This window comes from Hibiscus syriacus, unplaced genomic scaffold (genome assembly GCF_006381635.1).
Source record: "Hibiscus syriacus cultivar Baekdansim isolate YM2019G1 unplaced genomic scaffold, ASM638163v2 tig00110888_pilon, whole genome shotgun sequence".
NCBI classification, from domain to species: domain Eukaryota; kingdom Viridiplantae; phylum Streptophyta; class Magnoliopsida; order Malvales; family Malvaceae; genus Hibiscus; species Hibiscus syriacus.
This window is the reverse complement of record NW_024062898.1, coordinates 800,521-811,956: the sequence shown is the minus strand read 5'-3', so window position 1 is coordinate 811,956 and position 11,436 is coordinate 800,521. Positions and strand designations below refer to the sequence as shown.

The 11,436-nt window shown below is 34.8% G+C and overlaps 1 protein-coding gene across 1 annotated transcript; it reads right to left on the bottom strand.

Annotated features, from left to right (window-relative positions):
* Positions 1–6,638: 6,638 nt before the first annotated feature.
* On the bottom strand, positions 6,639–10,374 carry LOC120144341 (L-aspartate oxidase, chloroplastic-like). Its single transcript, XM_039158430.1, has 8 exons — positions 10,185–10,374; positions 9,647–9,791; positions 9,143–9,500; positions 8,813–9,055; positions 8,643–8,699; positions 8,438–8,518; positions 8,234–8,295; positions 6,639–8,046 (listed from the first exon to the last, which is right to left on the bottom strand). The coding sequence occupies exons 2-8, from the start codon at positions 9,778–9,780 to the stop codon at positions 7,035–7,037; spliced, it is 1,947 nt and encodes a 648-aa protein (XP_039014361.1). The 5' UTR covers positions 9,781–9,791; positions 10,185–10,374; the 3' UTR covers positions 6,639–7,034.
* Positions 10,375–11,436: the final 1,062 nt, after the last annotated feature.

Below are 11,436 nucleotides of genomic sequence, written 5' to 3'. Positions count from 1 at the left end.
TAAGTTAGTGATGATATCTAGTTTATAGTTCGTTTGTTTAGTAAATTAATTTACAATTTGTAGAATGAAATCATCTAATATTGATAATGTTTGGATAGATTTGTGTTATGGAGGGTCGTGAGAGAATCTTAATGGTATTTTACAATATATGTCTTTACCCATGAATCTTCAACTAAAACTGTCATTAAAAAGTTAACTTATGAAACTCTAATGTTAAGTGTTTCAAAGAAATTGAATTTAGAGCCTCTAAGTGGATTTAGATTATCTTATCAGAGAAAAGGTAAAGTTTATTTGTTAACCGACAATGAAGATGTTGAACGATTCATTGCTTACATTAATGTTTCGTAAAATGATGTTACATTGTATGTTGTTGAACCTATAAGTAGTGAAGTTGGGTCAGCAACGAGTAGTAATCAACTAAGTTCTTCAACCCCAGTTTATGGTGCTCACAATGTACAATGTTATTATCAACCTCAAAATTTCATGGTTCCACCACAATTTCATCACCAAAAAAATTTTGTTTACCACATTTCCAATACCAAACATAATCTCAAAATCCACAATTTTTCCCTAATCCAAGTCCCAATAAACTTTTAGCACCAAATTCCGGTTTTCGTATTGACCGGTTAGACGATGATGAGCCAACAGAAAAAAATGTGAATACTAGTCAGTATTCAAAATTTGATCTTGGTCAATACCTGGACTTTGATCTTGGTCAATACTTGAATTTTGATGATGTTTCAGAAGAAGAAACAGACCCTGCTTGTAATGATTTTGATATTGGTCAATACCCGTATTTTGATGATGAAACAACCGCTGTCGAGGAAGATGTTGTTGATGATAATGAGGAGGAAGTTACGGCTGTGAATGAACATGTTGAACATTCATTCTGTAATTCATATAACCCTGAAGAAAAAGAAGAAGAAGAAGTCCCCGAAGAAAAGAAGAAGAAGAAATAGCCACGTGAGTATAACTGGAATATGCCAGAATTACTTCAGATACCGGAAGAAGAGTTGGTAAAGATAACAGTTGATTGTTATACAAAAGTTATTAGTATCAAGAAAGAAGATTGTTTTGATACAAATGAAGAATTGAAGATAGCTTTGTATACGAAATGTGTGGAAGATGAGTATCAACTAAAAGTTAACAAATCAAGCAAAGATCATTTCGAAACAAAGTGTAGGATTGACAAAAACTGTACGTTGAGTATGATTGCAAAGAGGATAAAAGATTGTGAAATGTTTCAAGTTAGGACTTTTATTGATAAATATACATGTTCAAGAACCCAAGTTTTTCCTCACCATAGACATGAAAACAAAAAGGTGTTGGGTGGTTTTCTAGATGAGTTAATGTTTTTGAATGACAGGGTATATCGGAGACATGAAATTATGACTGACATGAATTCTCGGTTCAAGATTAGTATCTCGTATTCTCAAGCTTGGAGAGCCAAATGTTATGCCTTGGAATTGTTGAGGGGGTCGCCAGAAGCATCGTTTGCCCAACTGTCGGCTTATTGTCACAATTTAAAGTTGAAAAATCCCGGGTCGGTAACTCAAATCAAAATAGATAGAGATGGACTCATTGGTGTTGCGGTTAGTAAATCAATATAATTTTGTTGACTCATTTTTGTTAATTACATGCATTTAACATTTAAATGATTATATTTCTTGTGTATATTATTTTGTAGATTCGTTCGTTTATTACTTGCATGCGCCCAGTTATTATAGTTGACGGAGCACATTTAAAAGGTCGATACCTTGGAGTAAACTTATTAGCAGTAGCCATGGATGCTAACAATGGGATACTGCCAATAGCTTACGGGGTTGGCAAATCTGAAACCTCTAATTCATGGACGTGGTTTATGGGGCATCTTAGGGATTGCATATGTCTTATTAGCAATCTGACAATTATATCCGATAGGGCAAACTCAATTGACAACGCTATTAGAAGGTGTTTCCCAGATGCTTTTCATGGACTTTGTGGTGTTCATTTGTACATAAATCTAAAATCAAGGTCTGCTGGTATAAAAAATCACAAATGAACATACTGGAATGCTGTAAAAGCTTATCGGGAAGTGGATTTTAATAAGCATATAAATTATTTAAGACGTGTTTTGCCTCAATGTGCTCAAACACTAGAAGATGTTGGGTTTGAAAGATGGTCAATAGTACATCAACTTGGAGCATGATATGGTTTCATGACGTCTAATAGTGCAGAATCAATCAATGCTCTAAGTCGTCATTCCCGAAAATTACCCATTACTATGTTAATGGAGCTTTTTCGAGCCTCTATTCAACAGTGATACTATAAGAAAAGAAACCATGCAGGTATTATTTCTTTAAATTCGTAACTTATCATATTTAATAGATTTTACTAAGTATTATTTATTTATATTTACAGGAACATTGGAACGTCGTGTTATACCATGGACTGAAAAAAGATAACGAAACATGTTGTGAAGTCAATTTCATGGAGAGTTGAACAATGTTCAAACACTTTGTTTGAAGTCTTGGATAATAACTTAAATGGGCTTGTCGATCTAAATACAAAGACGTGTAGTTGTATGAAATGACAAACATCTGGTTATCCGTGTGGCCATGTTATAAAAGTTGCTCTTCATCTAAACCAATATGATTCAAGGGCATACGCTATGGATTGCTACACTACAGAAGTATATCGACAGACTTATGCTGATATTGTCTACCCTATTCCACATCCTTCTGAGTGTGACATACCAGATGACTTACAAACAGTTTTGCCACCAGTCATGGACAGAAGGCTACCTGATCGACCAAAAAATCACGATCGTATACCGTCTAAGGGTGAAGAGAAGAAAATATCTACATGTAGTCGGTGCAAGGAAAGTGGTCATACAAGGTTGACCTGTGGATCACCAGTGCCATCACAATCATCTTTTCCTCTACCAAAATATGGATCCTCATCAAAATCCAAAGCTCATATGGTGCCAAGCAAAAGGAAATCAAAATCGCAATCAAAATCAAAATCCCAATCACAACCGTCTTCACCTTTTGGGACTATTAACTTAGGTGTTTTTTTAATGCAAACATTGTATTATGTGTATTTTATGTGTGAATGCATATATTTTTTCAGTTAGGCATGCATTATAAAGATGTACTCCTGACATCACATAAACTAGTAACTTGAGTTTGAACATTGCTATGATCTGTTCAGTTATTATCACTTATCATATTGTTGTATGTTAACTTTTTGAAGGTGTTTGCCTTGAATTGAAACTAGAAAAAATGGTTATTGTGAACTTCTCCAGATTCGCAATTCAAATTCGCAACTCGAAAATCAAATTCGCAACTCGAAAATCAAATTCGCAACTCGAAAATCGAATTCCTAATTCGAAACTCAAATTCGCAACACGAAAATCGCAACTCGATATTAAAATTCGCGACTCGAAAATATAATTCGCAACACGAAAATGAAATTCGCAACTCGAAATCGATTTCGATTTTCATTTTCGCGTTGCGAATTTAAATATCGAATTGCGATTTTCGTGTTGCGAATTTGATTTTCAAATTGCGAAATCGATTTTCGCGTTGCGAATTCGATTTTCGTGTTGCCAATTTGATTTTCGAATTGCGAATTCGATTTTCGTGTTGCCAATTTGATTTTTGAATTGCGAATTCGATTTTCGAGTTAGTGTGCCTTCAATAGGTCTTTTTTGCCTTCAACATAACACAAATTGAAATTAAACAAATCAATTAAACAAAAAAAAACAAATTTTATTTACACTTTACAGCACATTGATGTATTTGCCCCAGACAATACATCCAACCTAAAATGCTCCTAACAATAGGGAGCTTACAGACATTGGTCAGAAAACTAATATATATACCATAGTTCACTGTGTACAATAGAATTTAGGTTGACAATCATTATATACAACTTGCAAATGGATATGATCAGCCAATGAACTAAGATAAATTTAATTATTTAACCTGTATCAACAAATATTTTCATGTTCATCAACTCTCTGACACGAGGGTCATGAAAAATGAGAATACCTACTAAAATTATAACATCTGGAAGGATTAACTTGTAGAAACGTTATGGCCATGAGATTTTCTCCACATCCAAAACCAACAAATATGAGGTGAAATTATTGAATTCTAGGTACTTAACCAAACATTTTAAAACTACTTTTGATCAGTACATGCATCGTCCATGTGAAGGTCACTAAACTGCAATCAAACGAATATTGCTATATTTGAATGACACAATTGATCTTGGCTTGGTGTTTCAGCCATCTTTGTCGGGTGAAGAGAAATGCATTGTTGCATTTGCTGATGTCGATTGAGTGAGTAGTGTGGATGATCGACGATCTATTTCAGGATACTGCGTGTTTTTAGACTGTAATCTTATTTCGTGGAGCTCAAAAAAACAAAAAACAGTAGCTCAATCAACAACTGAAGCCCAATATCGCAGTGTCGCAGATGTTGTCTCTGAAGTGGTTTGGATGAAATCGCTCCTTTCAAATATCGGAGAAACTGTTGATATAGTTCCTTTTGTGTGGAATGACAACATAAGTGCGGTCGCAATGAACGCCAATCTGTTTTCTATGCCTAGACAAAACACCTTGAGCTTATTATGTGTTTTGTTCGAGAGAAAGTGGCCAATAAAATGCTCCAAGTAAATTACGTTCCAGCTTCACACCAACTTGTAAATGGTCTCACTAAGCCATTGACAAAGACTTCTCATGTTTTATTTCGACGGAATGTTCTTGTTGTTGATGCAGAAGAAAATAGCAAGGATGTTGGCGTATGAGATGCAACGCAGTACTGCGCGTGTAATCAGTAGAGAGCAGCTAGAATGTTGGAATATGGTATGCATAATATGCATGCATGGTGAGAGTGACGTGGCTTAGGTTGTTAGTTTGTTCAGGAATGTTCCTTTGTTATGCTGAGGTCATGGTTACTATCCAGCTAAGCATCTTTGTATTCAGTGCCTATATATTGTGCACTGTTTTCCTAAATAAAGTAAGCATATTCTCATAAATCAGTTTATTCATAAAACCAACATATAGCCAGTACATTTTACACACGACAATAAGACCATTTTGAACCATGACTGTTCGAAAAATAGTAACATATTTATGTCAACCAACTATTATTTTTCATCATTTTCAATTTTTATAATTTTAAGTGTTTTGCATATAATGTTTACCAACAAAATTTAATTAAATATATAAATAGTCTCTAAACTTTTAGGTCGCTTGTATTTTCATCATCCAAATTTTGAAACATACAATACAGTTTTTGAACTTTTAAGACGCTTATATTTTCATCATCCAAATTTTGAAACTTATAATACAGTTTTTGAACTTTTAGTTTGTTTTCAGTAAGATATTTTTTTTCTTCGGTTGTTGCTATTTTGCTTCCTCTGATTGGTTTCTGAGAAAGTGTTCATAAACGATATTCCACCAATGGGTTTCCTTTGATTGATTCTTTTTTTATGATTTGATTTTTGTTTTTTTAATCACGGAAGGGAAAAAAAGGAAAACCTAAAAGTTTTTTCTACTTTCAAGTGGGGTATGGCGAGTAATAGTAGTTCCAGCAAGCTAGAGAAGTTAGCTTCCATTGATGCACAACTACGGCTTTTGGTTCTTGCTAAAGAGAACGAAGATGATAAGTTGGTAGAGTATGATCTTTGCTTTTGGATCGATTTCTTGATATTCTTCGAGACTTGCATGGCGAGGATCTTAAGGAAAATGTATGTTGTTCTTCAGTTTCACTCTTTTATTTTTTTTGAAATTTGGTTTTTGATCGGTATCTCTTTTTTTCAAAAAACACTTTGATTTGTAATGAGAAAGAGGGCTCCGATTTGCCTTCTGAAAGTTCGATTTTTTTTTTTACTTTTTTTAATGGTTCTAGTGTTTGCTTAGGACATATTTTGGTGCTGAAAACACGATGCAAGTTCATGGTATTAATTTGTTTTCTTTGTAAAAGACAATACCATACTTCATCAGCAATTGATTTTTCATTGACTTGTATAAGTTTCGATTTGAAATGTTTATGGTTTATGCATAGACTCATCATTGAGGAGATTTATGTATTACTTTGAGATTTTCATTTCACTTTTGTGTGGAAGATTATAAAACTAGAATTTGTTTTTAAAACTTGTGCAGTGATTTTCAGTGATAAACTTTTTTATTGGTTTAGGTTCAAGAATGTTATGAACTTTCTGTTAAGTATGAAGGGAAGAGTAACCCAATAAATTTGAGGGACTGGGAAATATTTTGACTAGTTTGGATCTTGGTGATTCCGTTGTTGTAGCTAAAGCTCTCTCCATGTGCTTAACTTGGTTAACTTGGCTGAGGAAGTTCAAATTACAAATTTTTTCAAGGCTAGATAAAAAAGTAAGGAAAACCCAGTGGTGGAATATTGTTTACAAAGATTTTCTCGGAAACCAATCAGAGGAAGCAGCATGGCAGCTACGGATCAGAGGCAGCAGCAGCAAAAGAAGAGGAGTTAATAGAAGTTAAGTGTCACTTCAGCAAAAAATAATAGTAGGTAAAAACAAACTAAAAATTTGATTACTGTGACTCTATAACAAGAACTGATAACGTGGAAGCAATCAAAACCAGAAAAAGAAAACGTGGAAGCTGAAAGTGATAAAACCCACAAGTCAATGTCATGACATCAAATAGCGTCCTTGTCCATACAGTTCGAGACGTGAAGCTTTCTAGGCAGGTACAGACTGCCGACAATGTAACATGTTCTTGCTTCAGTATGCCTAATATTTTAATTTCAGTTCAACGGTTACCAGAAGAACAGGCAGCTTTCAATCCCAACATGATATACATGCAATCATTCTGAAACTGGGAAGAAAACTTCTTTATTTCTACAGGAATGAATCAGACAGTTAAAATGGGTGAAATAAGAACAGGGACAGCCTTAGCTTTTCTTTAAAGCTGTCCCAAATATGATATAATGGAAGATCTATTTCCTTTCCAGAGGTTTTTCAATGATATATGATAGGCTATGATGGAATAACCAGATCATGGATTAACATGTCGAATGCTGGTGTAGTTGTCGTGAACTCCACGTACTCGTTGTACCGGAACTCGGGAAAATCACCGTTGGTAACCTCTTACTTTCCTCCAAATGAGGAAAATCGATCATGTAGTGAAGTCCACGGCTCTCATGCCTTGCGAGAGCACTGTTCAACACAAGCTTTGCACAACAAAAGAGGTTCCTCATTTCACAAGCCTCGTGTGCCACCATTGTTTGCTGCCACCCGTGCTCGAATAAGTATGTTTCCCATTTGGCCTCCAACTCGCCGATTTTTTGCTCGGCTTCTTGTAGTCTTCTTGTCGATCGGACAATCCCGACATATTTCCACATTACTGATTGTAGTTCTTTCCTCACTTCCTTTGTCGTCCTCAGTATTTTGTGCATCACATCACTTCCAAGTGATTTCGGGACCAAGGGTAGGGTCCACAAATCCGAAGCTCTGAGATCTAGATTAGAACTCTTCATGTGATCGATTGAGGGCTGGACAGCTCTTCGTGCGAAAACTAAAGCCTCAAGTAATGAATTGCTAGCGAGTCTATTTGCTCCATGCAAGCCTGTGCATGCGACCTCACCAGCTACATACAAGCCGTGCACGTTCGTCTCTCCTTGGAGTCCAGCACGGACTCCTCCACACATGTAATGGGCAGCAGGAACCACAGGAATTGGCTGCCGAGTTATATCGAGGCCATGCTGGAGGCATTCATTAGAAATGTTTGGGAAGTGGGAGAGAATCTTTTCTCTCGGTTTATGACTTATATCAAGCAGCACATAGTTCTCATTGCGCTTTTTGAGTTGATCGTCGATACTTCTTGCCACCACATCCCTTGGAGCAAGCTCAGCCCTCCCATCATACAAGGGCATAAACCGTTCCATGCTTAAATTGTAGAGGATGCCTCCATCACCTCTTACAGCTTCAGTAATAAGAAATGCGTTTTCTCGAGTTTTCTTCGGCTTGATAGGAAGACCTTCATCAGCCAAGGCTGTTGGGTGAAACTGCACAAATCTGAGAAACAATTGTTCAATAAAAACAGTAAAAGAAGAGCCAGCAACCCAAATCTATTTGTACATCATAAACCAAAAGATGATCTCATTTAATATAATGATTTTGCATCAACAATAGTACTACATTGTATCTTGTATAGAAGACATTTGAAAAAACAGAATTAATTGAATGGATTATTATGACTCACTCCATGTTTGAAATCACAGCTTGAGCTCGATGTGCCATGGCCATCCCATCCCCAGTCGCCACCTATATCAAGAATATGAACTACTCAGATGGTGCAAATCCAATCATTTATATTGAATGGATCAATTAGCGTTGGTTCAAGCGATAAAGCAAAAAAACAAAGCAAAGGAAACAATGGAATCGAGAAAATCGGAACAAAGAGTACCAGAGGATTCGTTGTTGATGGATAGATATGTCCTGCACCACCAGATGCGAGTAAAGTTACCTTAGAAATGAAGCGGACAACCTGCAAGAACCAGGGAAAAGAAAAATAAAGAATAATTGGTTTCGAGCTACATATATGGAATATATTCAGAAACGTGATACGAATGGTAGTTGAGAACAGCTATTAAGATAGACCCTGTTGTCACCTCTTGTGTTTCAGTATTTAAAGCATCAACACCATGACAAACAGTGTCCAAACCATCCTGCAAACCATCAAAGCCTTTTGTTTTAGCACAATCTTCTACATGTCTCGATTGTCAATCTCCGCCAAAGGTATAATATAAATTTATCATCAATGAAGGGGGCAACTTTGAACCTGACAAGTAAGTAAATCGATTGCAAAATGGTGTTTGAAAACAGAAATATTGGGATCGTTGATGACTGCCTCGAGTAGAGCCCGTTCAATCTCTCGCCCAGTCATGTCAGCAGCATGAACAATTCGGTGATGAGAATGGCCCCCCTCCCTTGCTAGATGCAAATTTCCATCCTCACCATGGTCAAATGAAGCCCCCATTGCAATCAATTCTCGGATTCTATCGGGTCCTTCGGTACAGACAATCTGAACAAATAGACCAAATTTGAAGGAAACCTCGGTCAGGATTTGATGAAGACTAACCTTGAATTAAAGAAAGAATTCAGAACTAACTTTAACAGTCTCCTCATCACAGAGGTAAGCTCCTGCTACAATTGTATCCTGCATGTGACTCTCAATGGAATCAGAAGGGCACAGCACAGCACTAACACCACCTTGTGCATAGTTCGTATTACTCTCATGAGGCTCAGCCTTGGTGATCACTGCAACGGATCCATGTTTCGCAACTTCAAGGGCGTAGCGAAGTCCTGCAACTCCACTGCCAATGACAGCAAAATCGAAATACTTTGTTGTACCATCTCTCAAGTAAGCCGAAGTGGCGAGTGTCCTAAAGGACTTCGATTTTTTGTTCGACGGAGATCGAAACAAATTACACTGACGGATCTGCAGAAACTTGGACACCCCACATGACCTGAAAAATCTCCCAAAAGGAATCCCTGGATATAGTTAGACGCTTTGCTTAAAACTGAAACACCACATTAAAGCTAAAGATCCTTCACAAAATCTCTAACATTTACTTAACAAATATAGACTAAAATCAAGATTCTTAAGAAATACCATGAGAGTTCTCTTTGAAGGCATCCATTGAATATGACACCAGGAACCCAGACAGCTTGTTTATAACTTTGCCCCTTGCAAAAGTTCACCCCATATTGCAAATGGCCACCTATATAAGCTATACTAGCAGCCATCGCAATCCCCTCTGCAATGTGAAAAAAATGAGAAACAAGATAATCAGACCAAAAAAAAAAAACAAAATTTGTTTCTTTTCTGCGAAGATCAAACTTTTGAAAGCATTTAGTCCTCCGTTTTTTTTCCCTTCATAAAACTCGTTTTGGGAGAAAAGTACAGCAGCCCACCAAAAGAAAATTCAAGTTTTGCATTAAAATAATTCAGAAGTCAAAGGGAAAAAATAAAAATTTTAATGACTTCGACATTCATCCAACAAAAAACCAAGAAATAACATTCCAAAACGATAAGTTAAAGCTGAAAACAATACCTTTATTCATAGCACAAAACCCAAATCTCAGAATTCATCGAAACAATAACATAAAAGAAAGAGCGAAAGAAAGAAAAAGAAAATTTATATACTCGCAACAAAACGAAGCAAAATCTGAATCTGGGTCTTGTTGTTATTGGTCTCTATAATGAGAAACTAAGCATAACCAGTGAATCAATTTACGAAAAAACAAAGAAGAATTATGTGTTTTGTTTTAAGATATGGGATATCAAGTGAAACTTATAGGAAAAACAGAGAATTCTCACAACGCCGAGACGCCACACCAACCACCCTGGAAATTTGGCGCCTTTGCTTCGCCGCCCCTTTTTTTCCTTACCCTTTTGTCCTTTTTTTGCAGACGCTATTATTACTCAAAATAAAATAAAGTCTTAGCATTTTAAACATATTTAGTGCTTACCACACTTGACAAAACTTATATATTCATTTTTAGCCAAAGCCCATGTACATAAATATATATATATATATATATATATATATATATATATATATATATATATCTCATATTATTGTAATCCTTAAATTCAAAAATCAAATTTAACTTAATTCTTTGATCAATTTTTTTGTCATTGACTGTTACATTATTGATATAATAATTCATGTTGTCGACGTAACAATCCACTAAAATTGATGACGTATCAGATGATATGACAAATGAATTAAATAGATTTTCTTGTTCGAATGTTAAATTAATTTGTTCAAAAAGTTTAAGGGTTTATTAAATTTTTATAAAAATAAAAATATTTTAAATTATAAATATAAAATTTTTAAAATATTCAAAAAATAAAATAAAAATAAAAATTATTTTTTAAAAAAAACTGAATATTCATATTAGAAATATTAAAATTATTAAAAAATTAAAAAAATTGAATATATATCATGATTATAGAATGATAGCTTATAAATTATAAAAAATAAAAAAATGTTTTTAAAAATATATAGGTAAACTATACCATTAACCACTCAACTATTTAGTCCTTTTACTTTTACCATCGATTTTTTAATTTTGTCAGTCCTACCACTTAACCATTTAATTATATTCAATTAAATCACTAATCGTTAACATTTAACGAACATGGTGACATGGCTGTTAAAACATTTGGTATAATTACACATATAGTCATTGTTACTTATATATTATATTAATTTGTTCCTAACTTTTATAAATTAAAATAAATTTAATCATTGAATCAGATAAAGCCACGTGTCATCATCCAATTAGATGATTAATTATATTATAAATTATTTAAATTCAATATATTTTTCACCAATAAGAGGGTGACATATGTCATCTTATGTGGAAAGAAAATAAAATGCACAACAAATATTT